We start from the raw sequence: 21,632 nt of genomic DNA, 5'->3' as shown, positions 1-21,632 counted from the left end.
CAATCTTCAAATATCCGCTCGATTCCAGTTTTTTGAGCTCAATTCCAGTTTCTGAACTATAACTATTTACAAAGACATGTCAGGAATAAATTTGCAGATTAACGATGAATTTAAGGCCTATCATCTCCCCTTTTTATGGAGTTATCATACGGGTCTCTTTGATGCCAATGGTATCAAAATCAATTTCAGCAAGGAAGCTCCAGTGGAGAATTCAAAGACAATTGGTTTTGAATTCAACAATTTATTGAGTTCTCAAATAACCCTGTTGGAAGGGGTAAACTTAGAGCTCCTTTACCTTGATAACTTAAATTTATCTGAAAAATTAACTATAGGTGCTCCTATTGTTGGTGGGCTGGACACTAATCAATTTACGGCGTTATTGGCAGACAAATTCAATAATTTTGAGCTCTTGATTTTGGACACTCAAACACTTGTCGAAGGCATGTATTCTAAACAACTAGATGCCATTGTGGGGTTTGACCTCCTTCACAAAATTCAGCTTGAAGATCATGGCATGCGACTTAAGAGTTCTAACATTGTAAGAACAAGGTTGTTAGATTCCAAAGTTGACTTGGTCTGTGGGCTGAGAAATATCACTGACGATGAAGCTGAAAAGATTAAACTCTGCTTGACTTGCGCAATTGAACAAATATTATCAGACCCGTTAGATACACTTGGAGATATTAGCACGCTTGTACCGGAACTTGATTTCGACTTTCAACTAAGAATTCTAGAAAGAAGTTTTCCCTACTTTGTGAAATCAAAAATGAAACACTCTGCAGTCATTGACTACCAACAATTCAAATCATTCCAAGATGAAGCAGGTGGATTTCACCGCATATGTATTGAATAAGTAGTAAATAAATTTGGAACTTTGATTCTATTTTGTAACTAGTAAATCCAGGGTAAAAATTGGTATGGGCATTCTTTTAGGTATTTATCCCAATCAGCTCCATATTTCTTTTTGCACTTGGCGTTGTCCCTATCAGCCCTATGTAATAGGGTTATCAGGAAAAATACAGGGAAAAACCATGGAAAGACAGAAGCCCCACCACAAGCTAAAGCCCAGGTCAGACATTGGATGTAATCGGCAGTATAATGTATCTTTCTTGCATACTTATACCAGCCATCTATCAGCAGCACAGATCCATTGGAACACTTCAAATATTTGGGGTTCTTCAAAATCTGGTAAGGGAGGAAAGGGAAACTTTTTCTAATATGAACATCTCCACCCATTTGTTTTCTAAAAGCATTCTTTTGAGCATTTCCAGTGTCAAAGAAGTAATAAGCAGCTAACAGAACAGTGAAAAGAAGTACGTTGTAGCCAGTGGACCAGTTATATTCTTGAGGATCATGGTAGAAAAGAAACAGAGTACATTGAGAGTAGGTATATGGCACTCCAGCAATATTCCAAAAGATCAACATGAATCCAAACTTCTCGTATGCCATATCCCAGGTAGGAACTATCAACTCCTCACCCTTTGAACAGGCATTCGCATATAACCAATGGGCCAATAGCATAAACCATGCTTGGGTGGACACATAGCCGTATTCCTCATATTGCTTAGCACAAAGACCTAAAGTCAAGAAAAACAATGTGTACCATGGTAACCTAACCTCGAAGAACATCTTTAAGTCAATGATACCGACACGAGGATTCAAAGGTGCACCCATGAACATATCGTAAACGTGATTTCCAGTCATCCTGTGGTAATCCCCTGACACGGTTAACGTATAGACGTACAAAGCGATGGATATGGTGAAACCCAAAGTGATAGCACATGTCATGATTTCACCGAACATGTCAACGATAGTATAAATTTTGAATAAACCTGTTAAATGCAACACCACAGCAATGGCGATACTCGTATAGAAAGACGCCAAAGCATTACAGTAATAAGGTAGCTGTTTTCTATTGAGATGGTTCAGTGGCTGACCCTTAGTCCAGATTCCTGGAAGAGTCACGTAGAACAACATTTGTGTGAAAAAGAATGTGAGGAAAATTCTCCAAGCTCTAGGACTTGGCTTACCATGATCAAGAAATAGCTGATACAAATGAGCCAGAAATTGTGGCCATGACTGGTCTGGTTCAGGCCAAGCAAGAGCCCCGTGGTAAAACTCGGCACTAATCCACATGTAGTACATCAGCAAAGGAAACCCAAGCATCATAGCAGTGACACCAATTGGCCCACCGAAGTCGTATTCAATTTCCTTATCTGCGAGAAATCGGCTGGTTCCAGATGAATCCACCAAATGGGAGCTCTTATCTATGTTGTTCTCTATAGGCTCAGCCTGTTTACCAACTTTGGTGCCATCCGTCTTCGTTTTAGACATATTCTCGAGTTGAGTGTTGGAAACAACGCCAGTTTTTAGAATTTAGCTTGTTATCGTACAAAAAATAGGCGCGTACGACGGATACGAGGGGTGGAACAATATAGCGCGATCAGAAAATTTTCAGGTACGACCGTTTTCACTTCTCAATCTTAATAAAACCAGTTTCTGCCTGATGTAGTTCAAATGACTTATCTTGGTGGAAATGTCTATAGTGGCATTATCATCTTCATTCACGACTTGCTTCCACTCATTTCCTTCACCAACAACTTCAGTCTCTGTTACTAGTGGCTTTGCAGGATCCGAGTACATGATCACCGTCTCTTTCAAAAATTTTGAATTTTGTCTTGGTTCCAAAGTTGCCCCTTTTAGTCTCTCTTTCCTGTAAAAATTTCCAATCTCAAGTGTCTCTTCTTGAATGATTTGTAAGATAATTTTGTTGATGGTCAACTCCAGATAGTTATCGTAAGTAATATTCATCAAGGCACGCTTTAGCCCTTCAATCTCGATTCTTTCTGGGATTCGCTTAACAATTGAAATGGGGTCAATCTTCAGCACAAACGGGTCGTCCATGTTATTGAAATACTGCGAACTGTTAGCAGCTGTAATCAGCGCCTTGATAAATTTGGGTTTATCCATGGAATATTCTAACAGGTAGTCCCATAGCTCAGAATCATTGTTAGTTGCAACAAATTGAATAGCCAAATCTGGGTCTTCCAGTTTATCTATAATCAGAGTGACAGCCTTCTTGTTTTTACCAATCTTGCCCCATAAATAAACTAGTTCTTTATAGCAATGCATCTCTTCGCAAATCTCTATTGCTGAATCTATGTTGTAATTGTTGTGCTTTGAAAGAAAGTTGTAAAGTAAAGAAACGTTAAATTTGGCGTAAAGCATAACCATCTCATCTTCAAAATCTTTGGTCAATAGCTTATCTAGCTGGGAAAGTTTTTCCAAATACAGGTAATTGATTACAGATAATCCTGCCCTTTCATTCAATTCAATGATTTTTGATGGCATTATTTCCCTGTGCTTGCTGGCAAGTAGCTCAATATTTGTGGTCAGCTTTTCTCTAATAAAGTCTACAGTAGCATACTGTAATTCTTCATCATTCAACTCCAACGTTAAAATCTCTGGAAGTCTATCGACAAACTTTCCAAGTATGTGATTGCTTATCAAGAACTGTAGAGTTCCAGGATCCCTCATTATGATTAAATGTTTAACTGCTGGCTGAGGATCATCAATTTCTAGACACAATTCAATAAACAAAAAGCGAATCTTATCGACCATTGGCATTTTATTGTTAGATTCATTTTGATTGCTATTCAAAGTATTGTCCAACAAGAACTGGAAATATCTCAAATCCAGTAATCTGTGATCCCAGTCATGATACAACTGTAAAAACTTGGGTATATTTTTCCAGTCAGTTAGATAATGTTCCAAATATTTCCCGTATATCTTGGGGTCAATATTCACTGCTGAGTTCGGGAAATACACCTTGGGGATGCAATCAACGATTTGGTCCTGATGTCCTTTTTCAAAAAATAGGTCTAAAAAATTTGCCCATTCCCCTTTAATGTATTCTTGATGTTCTTTTGAAGTATCATCACTGTGAGCTAGCACTTTGGTAAGAAGCTCGCCTGCTTCGCTCCATTTTTCACTATTGATATATTCATGCACCTGCTGCACCCCTAGAGTAATTCTCTCTAATGGTGGAAGAATATATTCAGAAATACTCCAAGCCTTCTGATACATCTTGTGTTCAATATACCACTCTAGCTGGTCATGAAGCGAGAATTCCTTGATAAGGATAGCGTCATTGGGTGAGATTAGGAACCATCTGACCATTTCGCCAATTGATTTTTCAAGATGATAATCGTTTACCCCCAACGTTGCATAATCTTTAGGTTCAATAATATCCACTGACAATTCCTCTTTCGTCCAAGGATCGATAACTTGCAGTTCAGGAGGAGCCGATTTCATTTTTGGCCTTCTTGAATTGTTGCTTTTGTCTTCAACAGGTGCTAGGTAATTCAAAACAATTAAATTGTCATTTATGGAGGAAATTCCACCAATGATAGTATCTGGCAAATGAACATGAGATTCAAGTTCAACGCTTTTCTCTACAGCGCCTATCCTAAAGCTAGAAGCCGCTGTACTGAGAAAATTGGCAGCTTGTAGTGTCTGAACAGTTTGAGGAATAGTTAGTTTATAGAACCAGACATGATCATTCCATCCAACAATGAGCCGATCCGTTTCAGGGAAGGAGTACTTAGGCCAGTAAATATCAGGCCTGTTAAAGCCTTTGGGCAAAGGTGTGTTCAAAAGCATAGTTCGGGTAGATGTTTGATAAAATGTGATGCCCTTGTCATTAGTCCAAATTATCAAATCGTCGACACATTTGATAGAAGTGATAGGGCCGTGCTCTGTTTCTAGTACTGTATCAGCTCGTTGGCCCAGCCAATTTCTCGTTGACAAGATAACCTCTCCTGACATTCCTCCGGAAATGAAAGACTTGGTCACCTTGTACTGCCGATCAATAATCACAGCATGCACAGGACGTTTGAAGTCATAAGCTACTATATCCTTGTCGTTAAGAATAGAACCGACTACAACTGTTCCATCCATAGAAGCAGATGCAAAGTATTCCCCATCTGTATGAAGGGATAGAATGGAGGCTCTGTGAGCTCTAAAAGTTCTTATCTCTTGAAAATTATTATCGGAAATGTGAATAAAGCCGTTGTGAGTAGCAAATAAAAAAAACTTTTCATGAATATAGGAAGCAGATATAGGATCATGCTTCATAAATGAAGGGGGCAACTGGCTTATCCTATGGAATGTAAACTGTGGTAGCTCTGCATCGGGATTATCATTGACGTCCGATTGAGATTGGAGTTCATCGGATAGGTCTGAGGTAGAAGAATCTAAAGAATCTAGGTTATCGGATGCATCAAGTTGCTGCTGTGCTACTTTGTTGCTTGCCTCTGTTGTCTTGTCCACGCCATTCTGCCCCTCTTTCTGTTCATCTAATGTTTCGTCATCCTTGGACGATGCCTCATGAACACTGACCGCGGCCCCATTCTCTTCTTTTGCTTTGGATGTCTTTATCGACCCATTAGCTTCCTCGGTTTGCTGGTTATGTCCTTCTTCTTCTCCTTCCTTGTCTTCTTGTTGTTCTTGTTCTTTTTTGCCCCGTTCTTCTTCTCCACTATCGTCAACTTTTGCCAACTCATTATTGCCATCAACCAAAACTGCTTCAGGTAATTCTGGTTTTTGACTAGCTCTATCAGATGTGCTGAGATCAATTGAGCTCTTTTCTGAATTTTCTGTATTTTCAACCATTTAGTACTTCATTAAGTTGATTGAGCAGTGACTGATTCAAACTGGCACCCAATTCAGTTTTGTTCCTGGTGTAGGGTTTCTGATAACTGATTATTCGCTGATCCTTAACTTGCCTAGTGAAACACCTAGAGTGAATTTTACCTGACCCAGACTCTGAATCTGGACGGTAAGATTGTTCTTAAATGCCCAGAGCAATCAAAGGTGCTCTCGTTAAATGGTAAGAATGGTTGGACAGACAATACGGTCTTTTTTTGTTTTGCAAGATCAGCAACTAACCAATCCAAGCGATCCATCAATTAGAGCACTAATATTGAAGATTGATGCTGAGAGCCATGACATTGTCATAGAAGAACTTGATGATACCCACTTAGTAGTAGATCAGAACAGGATACCGTTTGTCAAAGCTGAATTGGCCCGAATCTTAGCACAAAATTCCTATAATCCCTTGGATGAAGACGAAGCATGAAGCTGAACTTTCAATTAAAGAAAGAGATTGAGAGTGAGTATATTTAACATTAGAATGAATTGAAGTGGTTTGTGTGACCATATGTGAAAGGTTTTAGAAGTTTTGTAATGTTTATGGTGTTTTTGCCGAGGGCATTTGGGTATTCCAGTGATCTATTGAATGTAATAACGTTCTCATCGTGAAAAGTTGCGCCAACGAAGGCAAACAGACGCTGCTTTGCGTACTATCATCTATAAGCTTATATACATCTACACCCATTATCCATATAACGTGGTGGTCCAATTTTTCGAATCACCTCTCAGGACCACTCTATTATCGATTCTTAGTGTCTGAATCAACCCTCGCTATTCTCCACCCAGGCATATACAGGTTCAATCTGTTTTTGACTGTTCACCATGACAAGGCAAAGATCTGCCACCATAGGGGCCAGAAGGCATCGAAAGAACTCCCTAGTAATAGTGGATCCTCCCACAGTTGAGTACCATCACTTGAAGCATGAAACGGATAGAAATGATCTGAAAAAGAATGTCTCAACCACCCACTTGCACACATTGGAGGAACAGTCAAGAAAAAAAGATCTACTATTGTGGCCACTAACGAACGAAGAAAATAGAGAATACACAGAGTACGTTAAGTCTGAGCTTTTGTATCCTCATATCAATGAAGTTCTAGATTTTGAATCCTACCAAACACTTGACACCGAAACGGCTGACGTGTTGGACGAAACTCTTGATTATTTCACTCATGTACATGATGTCAACGGTTCGTTACTTCAGGAGACACAGGATATTATTGACCAATTGAACGACCTTCAATTAATCAATGAGTCAATCATAAATCAGACCAAAGAGTTCCATGAGACATCCAATAAGCTTATCACGGAGACCAATGAGGATAGGCAGCTCTACAACGGAGTAATGGAGATTTTGGATGTCTTCAATCAATTAGATCCTATCATTCACAAACTAAATACTACATCGAGTTCTGGTATGGTTAACGATGCTTCCTTTGCAGAGATCCTTACCAAATTGGACTTTTGTATGCAATTTTTAGAAACAGACGAACGAAGAGAGTTCAAAGAGTATGCCAAATACAAGACAAGGTTCAGGCAGTGTTTGATAAGAGCTTTAACACTGATTAGAAATTATGTTATAGAAACTTTCAAGGAGTACGAGCCCATAATCGTTGCTAAATTGGCTGAAGAGTCGGACCTAAGTTTTCTCCAAAAGAAGCTAGTAACAAACGAAGTATTCACGGAAGATTTGGGGGAGAAAAATATCATTCAATTGATTTCCTATTTGAATGAAAGATACAGTGCAGATGATGAGGAAATATCTAACCTGTTGAAGGATATCTATGCTCAATACTTTAGGTTGAGATGGAAACTGGTCCATTTTCTCGTTGAACCCCTATTGCTTGAAATCAAGGAAAACTCACTAGATGTCGCTTTGAAACATTTTGACTCCTGGTATGGATTGATTAGTGACGAAAAGAATTTGCTGGAATCTTTCTTCACTGGTAGAAATGATTTGCAAACTCAACAATTGAGCCAATGGCTTGCCCAAGTAATCAGCCCTTTACACGAAATTTTGAAAGGAGAGATCGCCAAAGTTCACGATGTAGAAGAGTTGAAGAAATTGCTAACCGAACTTCAGCAATACAGAAACACGTCAATGAGTGGAGACGAAGAAGAGGAGTTGAACTTGAACAAATTTTTCGAACCTGTTATCAACGATTTTGATAATCAATATCTCGCACAGATCCGTCAAAGAGTAACTGATTCCATCATTAATTATGAGCCGTCGCCGAAAGAGCTGAAGTTGAGTGCCGCAACTCTGCCAGTTTACCCACCCATCCTTGAGGTGTCCGCCATTTTGGAAGAATCCCAGTTGCTTATCTCCAAAGCTTCTTTTGACCATTTGGCAAACACTTTGGTTCACATTAGCATATTGTCGATACTAAAAAATTATGGAGGTGAACTGAATCACAAAGTTGATAAGCAAGTCATAGCTAGAAAGTTGTTTGTGATCAAGAGTCTGTTGCACCTTAAAAATGAGCTTCAAACCAAATATGCATTTATCGATTTCGGAACCGCATCCAAGAACACCTCAATTACAAGCGTCATTCGCCATTTATTTCATAAGAGTAACCCGGTTTTTGAACATTACGTTGAGTTTGATTCAACTAAGACCAACAAATCAAGAAAAGACCTTCGTCTTTGGTTCCTGCCTACAGTTCTGACTCAAGACACTGACTCATTCACAGAATTGAGCCTCGTGCTACACAAAATTATCAATGAATTCATTGTGGATTATGCCACGAAGATTATCCAAGATATCGACCCTCAAAACATGTTAGACACTCTCACATATCAGATATCCCACCTAACAACGTCAATTTCTACAAACATTGAAGATGAGAAGATTACCGAGTCTTTGATAGAAAGAATTCAGGGCAGAATTGTTGACGAGTATGAAGCCCGCAAGCTGCCAGACACTGACCGCTTCTTGGTTTTCTTTAACCAGGCAATAGCTGACGATGATACATAGCATTACGTAATTATGTTTATTTTTGTAATTTAACCCATAGATTATTCGAGTGTATGAGGCACCCTCTCATCTAGCCTATACTGTCCACTTAGAAGAAACAAATGCAGCCAGTTTCTGTACCTGCCTTGCCTCAAGGGTACAACTTGCGAAGGGTCGGCAAAGAGGACTTCCAGGATAAGAACCTGTTCAAGACACTCTCAATCTTAACAACTGTAGGCGATATCCCGGAGCCAAAATTCCATGCCCTTATTGAGTATTGGAATGATAGAAAAGAGATCTACAACCCAATGGTGATCACTAATGCAGAAAATGTCATTATTGCAACAGGAATGCTTTTTGTGGAGCACAAGTTGATCCACGGCGGAGGTAAGGTAGGCCACATCGAGGATATTTCCGTTAACCCTTCAGAACAGGGTAAAAAGTTGGGATTGATTATGATTCGAAACTTGATACAAATTGCACAGACTGAAGGCTGCTATAAGGTGATTCTGGATTGCGATGAAAAAAACGTGAGATTTTATGAAAAATGTGGTATGAAAATTGAAGGTGTCGAAATGGGGTATCGATTTTGATATGTTACAGTTGGAAGAGTGATTTAACTATAATAGACAACGATTCATAGCTAGATTTGTAATGCAGCAATGTTTGAAGTGTTTCATCGAGACCTGAATCTGTGAATATCTCATTCTTTTTGGTCACATTACATGAAATTGAGTCATAGAACGTCTCTTCAAGATCATCAAATAATATTCGCCAGTTGATCTGTAGATTTAGCGTGGAATCTGTGATTGTGATTGATTTTTCATCTATAAGATGTAGCAGTAGTTTCAACTCCTGCTGGCCAGAGTTGAAAGTATCAAATCCTATCAGTTGTAGCTCATCCTTAAAATTCCTGATAATTCTGTGGAACGTATCGAATCGTTCATTGTAGAATTCGAAATACTCATGAAGTCCAAACAGGAACTTGGATGGGTCCTTACCATTAAGTTTTTGAACAAAACGTGGGTCTTCAATGTCAAAGTCATGCTCAACCAACGACCAATCATCAAGTTTCTCTTCCTTCTTATCAATAGTCATTCTTATTTTGAAATTAGAGACCAGTCTGGGAAACGCGTTCAACCTCTGAATTTGAACATCTACTAAAACCTGTTTAGTAAGCTCGGAGCTGACTTCCAACTTCAGGTTGGGAAAGACTCTTCGCAGGTATTTCAGTCTACTTTCCATGTCGTGAGAAGGGTAAGTATTATATTTCATGAACAATTGGAGCAACCCAGAATGGGGTATTATTATGTCTTCAGTCTCATTATCATTTTCAATGCCATATTTGGAGGATGCCAAGTTTTCCTTCACTCCTTGTAGCTCTTTTAGCTGTTCTTTATTGAGAAGTATCTTCCTCTTTAGCTCCTTCCTCTTTGCCATAAGCTGGTCTTTCTCGTCTCCCAATTCGATTATCTGTGAATTTTCATTGGCTGGATTACTTTTGACCCTCTTTCTACTTTCACTGCGAGGGGAACTATTCACAATATCTGAGAAATTCAGATCAGACATTCGATTGTCTTCTATCACGGAAAGGAAAACAATAATAGATGATGATTGATTATGTAATTACGTATCACGATCGGATATCAAATATCGCATTCGGTTCGGGGTGGGTGCGACTTGACTCTTATTACAGTGCGAACCACAGTTCATATTAAGTTGTGGCCTCAAAGATGTCTAACGAGTATGAGGACGAGACGTCTCCCTCGCTTTTGAAAGAATTGTCCAGTATAAATGATCAGGTTTCATCGCTCCCCAAGTGGAGACAGCTATTGGCAGTGTTTAAGAATCTTATCCTACATCGTGTGTTCTTGTCTGATTTTGAAAGACAATTGGTGACAAGAATTGCCAACGACTCAGATTTTATCAGCAAATACAGCAAGCCTATCAAAATTATATACGATGAGGGCCATGAGTTGACTCTAAGCTATTTCCATTACGCTCCTTCGAAAATCCGGAAAACCATTCTATTTGTGCATGGACTGGCAGGCCAAACCACGCAATTCGAATACATATTAAAGGACTTGATTGGTAAAGATATAGAGTTGATCTCAATCGACCTCCCAGGGTTTGGCAACTCGAAAAGAAAATTCAATGCTAGCTATAAAAACTATTTCAAAGAATCACACTCAAATGAAACCATGATCCAAGTTGAGAGCAGTGTGAGTGCTTTTCTCCAAAAGATTCGTCCCACTCCAGACACTCTGAGTCGAATTATTGAGCTAGTGTTGCAAAAGCTATCTATCAACGAAGTATCAATCGTTTCGCACTCTTATGGAACACATATCGCCAACAAACTCCTAAAGAAAGTTAAAATTAATGAATGGATTTTGTTATCACCCCCCAGTTTCACAGGAATTGATCATCGCAGTAGATGGTTAACTGTGTTTATTTGGTTTCCAATCCTGTTCCATTTGTTTAGATCCATTGATAGACTCGATGGATTGAATTCAACCTCTTTGAATCGCTACATCTGGACGGGGAACTCTCCTGATTTGGGGACATTGTTTAAACAGTTGAAGCAGTTTCGATGGAACTTGGATACGGATAGCACTGCATATCTAAGGTATATCCAGAGTTTGAAATTGAATCAACTCAATGACTTGGATAACATCGATGTCAAAAGCATTGACATTTTTGTGGGATCAAATGATAAAGTCACACCTCCAAGTGCAAGCCGAAGGACGGCAGAATACTTGAGGGGAAAAAATCATCAAGTTGGTTTAACCGAATTAAAAGAATGTAGTCATTCAATCATGTTGGATCGGAAGGTGGAGCTAACCAGTTCCGTCGTACAAAAACTAGTTCATTAGTGTGGGGAAGGAATACGAAGACTAGCCGATATTTTGCTTTCTATGCAAAATACACCCAATCCCGAATTTAGTCAACCCGTAGGATGACTACTGATAGCCACAGCCATTCTCGATTAGGAAGTGGATTGCCGAGTCATAAACAAAAAAAAGAAAAAAAAGTCAAGTCTCAACGGCTGATCAAGCCATCGCCAAGATAAGCTTAATATACCCCTCCACCTCAGACAGCCTCTTTTGTTCCTGAATTTACTGTGTTTACTTTTCGTCAGTTGAGAATCTCTAAGGTTCAGGGTCCCTGGAAGGGCAATGCACTCCACATTTGTTATGTCACTACTCCCAGCTTTCACGTTCTCAGACTATAGAAATATCAGATTAGGCCAGATTTACAGTCAGTCAAAATAAGAGTAGAGAATATTATTAGACTAAAAAGTACGTTTACCAAACGTCACCACACAAACCCAAAAGAACTAGATATTTTTACTGATAGACCCATGCCGATACACATCAGAAAATACTATGACCAGCAACTGTATTTCTTCTTGCAGAGTATTTATATTCTGATGAAACTTCTAAAGGTGATGTTTCCTCTTTGAGGAGATTGGTCGTAGTATTGTTTCCTGTTAATCGAGTAGATGAAAGGAATGGATATCCCCAATGCCAAATATGAGAGGGTGACAACCTTGGAAAGCTGATTGCTGGCAGAAACTTGCTTATAAGAGATTGACTTGAACATTGGAGATGAAATAGCCGAAGTTGAATTCTTGTTCAAAAAAAACCTTCCTATCTATAACCTTATATACCTAAAACCAGATTATCAAATCATGCCACTTACCAGATCGTTCACGTGACCTTAGACGTTTACTTTCGGACGTAAAGACGCGCACCCTAGAGAAACATAGCCCTTTACGGCATCCCGACTCGTTTCGTATATGTCGTTCCGCGGCTTGAGAGGAAGGTAAGGGGTTTATGAAATTTATTTTATGATACGAGATGCATACCGAGACCGTGGAAATACGATCGTAAAACCGGCGTGGATTAGTAGGAGGCTGATTCCGTGGTATCTGCCCTCGGATATCCGTTCAATAACCTCTCTGGTATCGCATTGCGGAATGCTGGGTCAGGACAACCTCCTCATCCATCACGGGGATATGACATGGAACTGTTGTGGCTGTTCTCTGTTGACAGCTCTGTTCTCATAATCAGATGTAGTGTCGCAAAACTAAACGAGAATTTCGCTTCTGTCAAAGCCCTTTGGTGTCGGATGGCTGGTAGGGGTGTCCACGTGATTAAAATCTCACCCGATCCTCCAAAGCCGACCCATCCATTTGATAGGATGGTGCGATGATCCACTTGGGTGCTGAGAGCTAGTGGTACAATAGATGCTGAAAAGTCTTGCACCAAATTCCTCAATTGCCGTTTTAGGTTCAGGGATATCTGGATTGACTTTCAGCTTTTTTTTGAATCGGTTGCGTCCCGATGTTAAGATCCATATCTTTGAAAAATCCAAGCAGGTTGGAGGATGGATCAGATCAGAAGAGCATGAAACTTTTCATTTTGAAAAGGGACCCAGAACTTTGAGAGGCACAAATACGGGTACCTTGATGTTGTTGGATCTTCTTACCAAGATAGGAGCAAATGACAAGGTCCTGGGACTGCACAAAGATTCTCTTGCTAATAAAAAGTATCTGTTGTCCCCGTTCTCAGATGTTCACGGAAACAACGCAAAGCTTCTTCAAGTGCCACAGGATTTCAGCTCTTTTGTAAAGTTCATGTTTGACCCGTTGTCTAAGGATCTCATTCTCGGTCTTTTGAAAGAACCATGGCAACCAAAATTAAAGTATTCAGATGAGTCGGTTGACCATTTTTTCAACAGAAGATTTGCTACCAAACTATCAGAGAATATCGTCAGCGCAATTGTGCATGGAATCTATGCGGGCGACGTGAAGAAGTTAAGTGTGAAAGCCATCTTCCCTAGGCTCCCTGAGATGGAACAGGAAAGTGGCTCTATTATAAGGTATATGATCGCCCAATACAGGACAAAAAAGAACGTCAAACAAAAAGTTGACCCTTTTTTGGCAGATTATGAAAAATTGATCGGTACATCTTTGAGTTTCAAAAATATTTCTTTGTTTCTGAAAAACTTTCCCATGCTGAGTTTTCAGGGTGGACTACAGAAACTTCCCATCTCATTGAAGAACCATTTATCACAGATTGAAAACATCAAGTTTCATTTTGACAGCAAAATCAAAAACATTGCTTTGGAGAGCGGTAAGGTGGCATTGACTGACCATGATCAGGTTTATCTTGTTGACCATGTGAGATCTACCATTAATACCAACGAATTGGCCAAAATCATTTCACCCGTTGTTCCAAGTTCTACTAAGAAAAAATCCGTTTTCAAATCCAAAGCGAATGGCCCAGGGCTGGTCAAATGTTTGAGCTGGCTACACTATACAAATATACTAATGTGCAACATTTATATACCTAAGCACGTCTCAAAATCTATCACCGGATTTGGATACTTGGTTCCTCGATCAATGTCTTCTCAGGCATCCAAACTTCTCGGTGTCATATTTGACTCAGACATCGAGACTGCAATGACTCCTAATTTTACAGAGGCCAACATTACGGCGATAAACAGTAACTCTGCATCTCCCAAGCAACTCCAAAAGTTTTCTGACCAATTCGTCAATAATGATCTCCCTAAATACACCAAGTTGACGCTAATGCTTGGAGGTCATTATCTCAAGTCGGAGGCAGACATGCCCGGTTCCGCAGAGAGTAAACATGCTGTCAAGGCGATTCTGTCAAATCACCTGAATATTGATCTAGATGAGTTTGCATCTTTGCCAGACTTCAAGATGGAAATCACCAAGATCCCCAACTGCATTCCCCAATATGAAGTTGGGTATCTTGATCTCAAGAGAAAGGTTCAGAATGCAGCCTCCAAAGAGTTCAACGACCAAATAAGTTTTGGAGGCATGGCATTTGGTGATGGTGTGGGGATCCCTGACTGTGTCCAGAATGCATTCAAAGATTCGGCTACCCTCAGTGGCATTTAAAGATCTTTGTTCTATTTATTCATCTATTTATGATATCAGCTATGAGATACTCGAAATGAGATCTTGGTATTCTTCTTGTAGGGATGGTAAGGTCAGTATTTTGTTGCCAGCTTTTTGCTTTGCCAAAATCCATCTGTCATCGGCGTTAGAAAAGGTGAACAGTAGATTGATGATGATCAGGTAGAATTCCACCAAAACAATGCTCTCATTCTCTGTCATTCTTGTTTCTCTGCTCCTTTGCTTATCAATAAACTGGTACAGCGACTCGCATGCTCCACGATAATCACCGACCTTCAGTCGCCAGGAATATGCAAGTTTATGGAACTTCAAAGTGGCCTCCAGATTCGGTGTTGTGTCAATAAATTCTTGAAGGACTTCGTTGATAAGCTCAAGACTTCCAGTAAAGTCGTAGTTGATGAATTTGAGCAACAACCCATTCTTCATTAAAGCCAAGATAAACTGTTTTAGAGCATTCTTCCTGAACTCTGGCTTCAAGTTTTGAGTTGCAGAGTACGCCAACTCATAGTTTTCTACTGATAGTGCAAGTGTGAAGCAGTTCCATTGTTGGATATGATCATCCTCACCAGGAGCAGAACTCTCTATGGCACGTAAAGCCATAGAAAGTGCAATACTGTGCAGTTGTCTAGTAGAAAAAAACTCAGTTAGGTGATTATAATACTCGGTTAGAGAAACATTGAATAAAACGGTTAGACGCTCGATTGGGTTTAGGAGCCAAGATTCATGTTGGGTCAAAGTATGTTTGGATATTAATGTATCATTTCTTTGAAAAATTTCCTTAGCATCTTCAGGTTTGACATCAATCGCTACCATTGCTCTTAAAAAAACATCGACAGGCGTAGCCTTCTGCAGATGAACCATCAATTCAGGACCTAGCAACGTGTAGTCATTCTGGTTTAGTAAATGAGATACGGTAGCTTTTATAAAAGAACCATCCGCTACCTCTTTGAGCAATCGGGAAAACAATGATGCAATACTATTTCCATTGATATTGTGAGGTTTAGGAAATAAAAATTTGAAGATTGAGGCAAATATTGGAGGTTTTTCAGAAGTTCTTTTCATTGCTTCAAGTACCAGTTGATTGTGTTTGAAGCTTTTTAAAAGTTTTTCAAACAATGTGACAATTATCTCATTTGAATTATCGACCGTAATCATGACCAGAATGAGATTCAAAAAAACTACTTTATGGACCAGAGCCCTGGATTGAAATTCCCTGAATAAAATCTCTTCACCCCATTCAGTTCGTCTGGAAACTGAAGATTCACTATATTCTTCAAAATCATACGAAGATTCTGGATACGAAATCAAAAACTCTACCGATTCTATGACATGTTCGATGCTGCTCAGTCCTGATAAGAGTTCTGTGATTTGCTGCTTAGAAATGTATGACTGCAGATATTTCTGAAATAGCTCGTTCATCACCAATGTTGTCTTGTTTCTTTCATTGTCTGATATAGTCAATAATTTTTCAGCCACTTCAGACAGTACTGATTGGGGAAAACTAGAACTGTAGTCACTAAGCAAAGCTGATAGCTGATTTAGATCCTCAATACTGGTTTTAGTAATGTTCTGTGAACTTGTAATAGGATTGGCAGATAGTATTAGTTCAAAAATTGTAGCGTCTCGAACAATAGAGTAATTCAAACCATTCAAAACATAAAGCAGGTTGTTTTCTAAATCTAAGTTGATAGACAGTGATTCATTGTTAGTGTCCCATAGCTCCTTGCAAGTAGTCTCAAATTTTACCCATTGACTACCGAGATCATACAAGTTATTGTCCTTGCTAGTGAGATGACTATGCAACAAGTTAACAATCCGGTCCTTTAGAGAATATGTGGAACTTTTAGCAAGCTCTTTTTCAAAAACAAAATTGTCAACGTAATAAAGTCGTTCGAATATCTCATACACTGTTGAAATAATTGCTAGGTCATAGAGATTGAAAATTCTTGTGACATAGTGCGCGTCGATTTGATCAACTTTTCCGTTGAAGTCTTCCTTAATGGAGCTTTTAGGCGTCGTCAAATCAAGGGCACTTTTGATTGATAACTCCCCATTATCAAGACTAAAATCATACTGGTGGATTACACTGAAGCTATTAGATCTCCATAAAAACCAAAACTTAGCAGATGTGGCACCAGTGATCAGAAATGCATAATCTTGAAGTAGCCAGAGATTTCCTGTATCTGGCTTGATGGGCAAAATTTCATGGTTTTCTAAATTTGATAAAGAAACAGTATCGTCACTCAATGTGACTGAATAGAGTATTATGATATTCTCTGAAAGAGGGAGTGAAACTGAAAGATATACTGTGTTACCAAAAAATTTCTTTTGCAGTAGGTTTGCGACGCTGCTGTCCAAATAATCCTTTGCTAGTGAGTCAGGAAGTTCGTTCGACAAACTCCTCTCAAGTACAACACCTCTTGTGTTCAGGTTCCATATACGCAATATTTTATCAATGGATAGCGTAGCTAAGTAAGTTTCTGTCAAGGGTAAAATGGATATTATGGCCTTTGGTGACAGATTTTCATTCCAAAACTTACCCCTTCTAAAAAGCTTCAGTTTTAATGAGTCAAGATACGATGTATCATTGAAGATAGTAACGTGAAATGTTTTAAGCTCTTTGGACCTTGAAAGCTGTAGTAGACCCCCATCTTTCAATGACAAAATCAATTCATTTTCAGTCAAAGGTCGTAGAAGAAATGGATTCCTTACTTCGAATGAGTATGGTGCAGATATAAACCCCCATGTGTGGAAGTTCAACGACGTGAGTTCAGACTTGTCTTTTATGAAATTTTGGAGCGATATATTCAATGAAATTATGGTGTTCTTGCTGGAGAGGAAATCCACCAATATTTCACCTCCACCGTATTGAATACTAAAGCATTTTTCTTGTATTGTGATATCTTGAGGAAGTTGAAATCTTAGAGCCTGAAAATCGTAATTAGTAATTGTTTGATTTAGTGTGATAGGGACCAGCTCAAAAGAGTCCAAAGATTGATGAATTCGGTAGTTCAGTTTATGTACAACGTTGTCAATCTCAAGAAAACCGCCAACTACTGTAACTTGTCTCTTGAACTTATCTTCGGGGTCAAAGGATGATTTGACTTCATCGGACAAAGTATAATGCTCCAACGGTATATCGATACTGTAGACTGGCAAATTGTCATTTGGCCTTATATAAATATTAGCCAAACTTCCTATACTCTGAGCCATTTACGGTGAGCTTTGGCGTGTTGTTTATTCTTCAAGACGATGAGGGTTCGATAGAAAAAGTATGAATGGCGTGCATTGAACAATATCTTACCAAGCATAAAGTAGCTGGCCCATGGAAGGAAGTTAGCTTTCAAGAGAGAGGAGTCTAGAAGATTAAAACCTTACGTGAGAGCCTAAGTTGCACAAGAAGTGACGTATAGCTGAGAGCCTATTCGAATTCACTTTTCAACGGAGTACTTGGTGGAAACGCGTAGCTAGTTGACGATCTGGGAGATCTGGTTGATGAGACTCATCCACCTATAGAATTGACTCTGATAAGAGAACTATTTCATTCCACCCACAATTGAGGATCATTTGCAATTAATTGGTTGGTCATCGATGAGCTTATCAAACCAGGCATTTAGCAAGCTGATTGAACTCCGCAACTATTCAGTGTAACCCTAGGGAAACCAGATAAGTGCACTACTCAAGAATATTTGTCCACTATATTTAAGGAAAATTTTTTCTCACATAGTATTTTTCCCTGTTCTTTCATTACAACTACTGGGTTTGAAGTGTATGTGTCTTTGACAGACATTTTCTAACAAAGCCATCATGATGACTCGAATTAACATATTTCAAAAACTAGAGTCTGTGACCACGGAATGATCAGAACGTTAATCATTTTTCTGAAGGATTGCTAGAATAGGAATGTCTTTTGTATCACAAGTGATAGTTTTACTAACTGAGGATAGAACCATTGTTGTTATCGTTTTCATGAGAATAATTATTGAGGCTCTTTAGGTAAAGGTATGTTTTTATTCTTCACTGTTAAACCATAGATCAACTAAAGGATGATTTTCACAAAAACAAAGCTGGAATTACTGGCAGAATATATACTGTTGATAAGTTTTTGCAATTACTACTGATTTTTTGGTATTGGTTTGACATCAAGTTATCTTCCTCATATGGGATTACTAACAAAGAAAAGGGTTTTGATATCGTTTTATTCATAACTAGTCCGAGTTTATCATTTTGTTATATGAGGATACACAGCACTGGGCACTGATTTCCATGAGTGACAATGCTTTAAGGGGGGAGGTAAGATGCCCTCCGTGACTGATTCAAAATGTAAACCGAAGCGGATGCTTAAATTTTTCTTTTCATATTTCAGGAGAAATGGTGATGGAATTCAATAGAACTGTAAGTATTCGCAATTAAACTAATTGGCAGATATGAGAAAGCAAAAAGATGATACTCTTAGATGACGAGTCAGATTTCGTGTTTCACGATGACGATACAACCTTTTTTTACCATTCATGCATTTCTGATACCGATCCCAATGAGAAATGGTCGGTGGTGCTTTCTCTCTCTACCTTCAAAAATATTTTTGAATGTTTTGAAAACTAACTGTTATAGACGTTGTCAAATGAAAAAGATACGGGGCAGAGGATGAGACAAACAAAGACAAAGACAAGCATATGTCTGATTCATTAAGAAGAGAAACCTTTTATGTCTGATGCTTTCATCTTGTTATTGCAACGTGGTGTATTGAATTATGTCATCTCAGGAGAAGAGGATGTTTATAGCAGATAGGTGGAGCTCATTGATACGGGATTTGTGAAGTAAATGATGATTTGCACAATCACGACGGTCTACTGTAGATTAACCATGTTAAGTTAATCGTTTGATGATCCTCGGCTGTGACAAGCCGTGCTGCTGACTACTTTACAACCCGATCAATGCTAATTGGGGTCAGGCGATTCCTTTAGTATTGGTTGACTGTCTGATGGGATACGCCTATCGTTTCTTACTCGTTCTCTGATATATTTGTTTGCCTAAATGATGATACTATACCTATTTGTACTTGAAACTTAGGTTGATGAATGGTATACAAAACGATTTGCATGTCAGACTGATAGGTAATCTTTGGAGATGAGTTCAAGGAATAGGGTAGTTTGCTAGGCGACGGCGCAGAGTAGTTTAATAGTATTAAGGAACACTGATCCCGCGTTAACCTTGGCCACGAAATGATTTCTTACTCCGTACCTCTCTCATTGGGTGAGATGTCTAGCCGTTACATGATTAATCCCCCGGATTATTTGGTCCCGATAGCAGGTTAACACAATCAAATGATCAGCATGCGTAGAAGATGACAGCTGTACGCAAACAAGCCAACGTGCCAGGAGGTGGTAAACTACCATTCCTCCTTGACGCAACCCTGGTACCTGCACTGGCCCCCGTGCCCGGGGTCTCCGGGGATGAAGCTACGCGGTTTTATTTTGTTCCTCCGTACATTACTTGCCAAAGATACCCAACAAACGCTATGCTCGAAAAATAAGAAAGGAAGATCTAGGTGATTTATTCCACAATTTTTTTCCCATTCCACTTTTATATTTTAACAGCCAAATATTTAAATCATTCCCTTCAGTTTTTGAGGAGATTACTGTTAATAAAAGTAGGGTACTCTTTGTGTGATACTACTTAGAGAGCTGTGCATTTCAACCCACCAATTCCACAATGTCTGCCGTCACAGTTACAGGTAATAATGGTGATGCTTCAAGAAGTAACACCACCACCACCACAAAACGTACAGGCAATGTTTCCTCCTTCAGCCAATCCAAAGGTTTGACTGCCATAGACACCTGGGGTAACGTCTTCAAAGTCCCTGATTTTACAATCAAGCAAATCTTGGATGCTATTCCAAAGCACTGCTATGAACGCAGGCTAACCACGTCGTTCTACTACGTGTTCAGGGACATATTCCTCATTGGTTGTACCATGTTCATGGGGTCGTTCATTCCCATGATTGAGAATGTTTTCCTTAGAGGCGCTGCTTACGCCGCTTTGGTTTTTCTCTTATCTGTTGAGTACACTGGTTTGTGGGTTTTGGCCCACGAGTGCGGTCATCAAGCTTTCTCCGATTATGGTTGGGTCAACGACACCGTGGGATGGATTTTGCATTCTTACCTGTTAGTCCCATATTTTTCTTGGAAATACAGTCATGGTAAACATCACAAGGCTACTGGCCACTTGACTAGAGACATGGTGTTTGTACCTGCCACAAAGGAGAAGTTCTTGGAAAAGAGAAACGCCAGCAAACTTGGCGAACTGGGAGAAGATGCTCCCATTTTCACATTATATCAGTTGGTAGCCCAACAATTGGGAGGCTGGATTTTGTATTTGTTCACCAACGTTACTGGTCAACCCTACCCCAACACCCCTAAATGGATGCAGAACCACTTTGTTCCCTCATCTCCAATTTTCGAAAAAAAGGACTACTGGTTTATCATTCTGAGTGACCTGGGTATCTTGGCACAGTTGATGGTTTTGTATGTGTGGAGACAACAAATGGGAAACTGGAACTTATTTATTTACTGGTTCCTGCCTTATGTTCTCACCAACCATTGGCTGGTGTTCATCACATTCCTGCAACACTCTGATCCAACGATGCCTCACTACGAGGCTGAACAATGGACGTTTGCCAGAGGAGCTGCCGCTACCATCGACCGTGAATTTGGATTCATTGGACCTTTCTTCTTTCACGATATCATCGAAACTCACGTCTTGCATCACTATGTGAGTAGAATTCCTTTCTACAACGCCCGAGAGGCCAGTGAAGGTATTAAGAAAGTTATGGGGGAGCATTATCGCTACAGTGGTGAAAACATGTGGGTCTCTCTTTGGAAGAGTGGACGTTCATGTCAGTTTGTTGATGGAGAAAACGGGGTGAAAATGTACCGTAACATCAATAACTGGGGTATTGGAACCGGTGAGAAATAGGATTCATCTGAAATAGAGTAGAGTAGATTAAGTTATGTTT

The 21,632-nt window shown here is 39.4% G+C and overlaps 11 protein-coding genes across 11 annotated transcripts; 7 read left to right on the top strand and 4 right to left on the bottom strand.

The window, feature by feature from the left end:
• Positions 1 to 76: 76 nt before the first annotated feature.
• On the top strand, positions 77 to 853 carry PAS_chr4_0064 (Hypothetical protein; the record flags this gene model as incomplete). Its single annotated transcript, XM_002493424.1, has 1 exon — positions 77 to 853. One exon carries the CDS (start codon positions 77 to 79, stop codon positions 851 to 853), a length of 777 nt encoding a protein of 258 aa, XP_002493469.1.
• Positions 854 to 891: 38 nt separating this feature from the next.
• On the bottom strand, positions 892 to 2,334 carry PAS_chr4_0063 (C-24(28) sterol reductase, catalyzes the final step in ergosterol biosynthesis; the record flags this gene model as incomplete). Its single annotated transcript, XM_002493423.1, has 1 exon — positions 892 to 2,334. The coding sequence occupies one exon, from the start codon at positions 2,332 to 2,334 to the stop codon at positions 892 to 894; it is 1,443 nt and encodes a 480-aa protein (XP_002493468.1).
• Positions 2,335 to 2,454: 120 nt separating this feature from the next.
• On the bottom strand, positions 2,455 to 5,673 carry PAS_chr4_0062 (Vacuolar membrane protein; the record flags this gene model as incomplete). Its single annotated transcript, XM_002493422.1, has 1 exon — positions 2,455 to 5,673. The coding sequence occupies one exon, from the start codon at positions 5,671 to 5,673 to the stop codon at positions 2,455 to 2,457; it is 3,219 nt and encodes a 1,072-aa protein (XP_002493467.1).
• Positions 5,674 to 5,855: 182 nt separating this feature from the next.
• Positions 5,856 to 6,139, top strand: PAS_chr4_0061 (Component of the RNA polymerase II general transcription and DNA repair factor TFIIH; the record flags this gene model as incomplete). Its single annotated transcript, XM_002493421.1, has 2 exons — positions 5,856 to 5,890; positions 5,959 to 6,139. The coding sequence occupies 2 exons, from the start codon at positions 5,856 to 5,858 to the stop codon at positions 6,137 to 6,139; spliced, it is 216 nt and encodes a 71-aa protein (XP_002493466.1).
• Positions 6,140 to 6,534: 395 nt separating this feature from the next.
• On the top strand, positions 6,535 to 8,688 carry PAS_chr4_0916 (uncharacterized protein; the record flags this gene model as incomplete). Its single annotated transcript, XM_002493420.1, has 1 exon — positions 6,535 to 8,688. The coding sequence occupies one exon, from the start codon at positions 6,535 to 6,537 to the stop codon at positions 8,686 to 8,688; it is 2,154 nt and encodes a 717-aa protein (XP_002493465.1).
• A 101-nt stretch (positions 8,689 to 8,789) lies between these two features.
• PAS_chr4_0060 (Evolutionarily conserved glucosamine-6-phosphate acetyltransferase) lies at positions 8,790 to 9,260 on the top strand (the record flags this gene model as incomplete). Its single annotated transcript, XM_002493419.1, has 1 exon — positions 8,790 to 9,260. The coding sequence occupies one exon, from the start codon at positions 8,790 to 8,792 to the stop codon at positions 9,258 to 9,260; it is 471 nt and encodes a 156-aa protein (XP_002493464.1).
• Positions 9,261 to 9,264: 4 nt separating this feature from the next.
• Positions 9,265 to 10,236, bottom strand: PAS_chr4_0059 (Hypothetical protein; the record flags this gene model as incomplete). The annotated part of the gene is made up of 1 exon (XM_002493418.1): positions 9,265 to 10,236. One exon carries the CDS (start codon positions 10,234 to 10,236, stop codon positions 9,265 to 9,267), a length of 972 nt encoding a protein of 323 aa, XP_002493463.1.
• Positions 10,237 to 10,400: 164 nt separating this feature from the next.
• On the top strand, positions 10,401 to 11,540 carry PAS_chr4_0058 (Hypothetical protein; the record flags this gene model as incomplete). The annotated part of the gene is made up of 1 exon (XM_002493417.1): positions 10,401 to 11,540. The coding sequence occupies one exon, from the start codon at positions 10,401 to 10,403 to the stop codon at positions 11,538 to 11,540; it is 1,140 nt and encodes a 379-aa protein (XP_002493462.1).
• Positions 11,541 to 12,916: 1,376 nt separating this feature from the next.
• On the top strand, positions 12,917 to 14,599 carry PAS_chr4_0055 (Protoporphyrinogen oxidase; the record flags this gene model as incomplete). Its single annotated transcript, XM_002493416.1, has 1 exon — positions 12,917 to 14,599. The coding sequence occupies one exon, from the start codon at positions 12,917 to 12,919 to the stop codon at positions 14,597 to 14,599; it is 1,683 nt and encodes a 560-aa protein (XP_002493461.1).
• Positions 14,600 to 14,638: 39 nt separating this feature from the next.
• On the bottom strand, positions 14,639 to 17,830 carry PAS_chr4_0054 (Hypothetical protein; the record flags this gene model as incomplete). The annotated part of the gene is made up of 1 exon (XM_002493415.1): positions 14,639 to 17,830. The coding sequence occupies one exon, from the start codon at positions 17,828 to 17,830 to the stop codon at positions 14,639 to 14,641; it is 3,192 nt and encodes a 1,063-aa protein (XP_002493460.1).
• A 2,499-nt stretch (positions 17,831 to 20,329) lies between these two features.
• Positions 20,330 to 21,592, top strand: PAS_chr4_0052 (Hypothetical protein; the record flags this gene model as incomplete). The annotated part of the gene is made up of 1 exon (XM_002493414.1): positions 20,330 to 21,592. One exon carries the CDS (start codon positions 20,330 to 20,332, stop codon positions 21,590 to 21,592), a length of 1,263 nt encoding a protein of 420 aa, XP_002493459.1.
• Positions 21,593 to 21,632: the final 40 nt, after the last annotated feature.

Source organism: Komagataella phaffii, chromosome 4 (genome assembly GCF_000027005.1).
Source record: "Komagataella phaffii GS115 chromosome 4, complete sequence".
NCBI lineage: Eukaryota > Fungi > Ascomycota > Pichiomycetes > Pichiales > Pichiaceae > Komagataella > Komagataella phaffii.
This window is presented reverse-complemented; position numbering and strand designations above follow the sequence as displayed.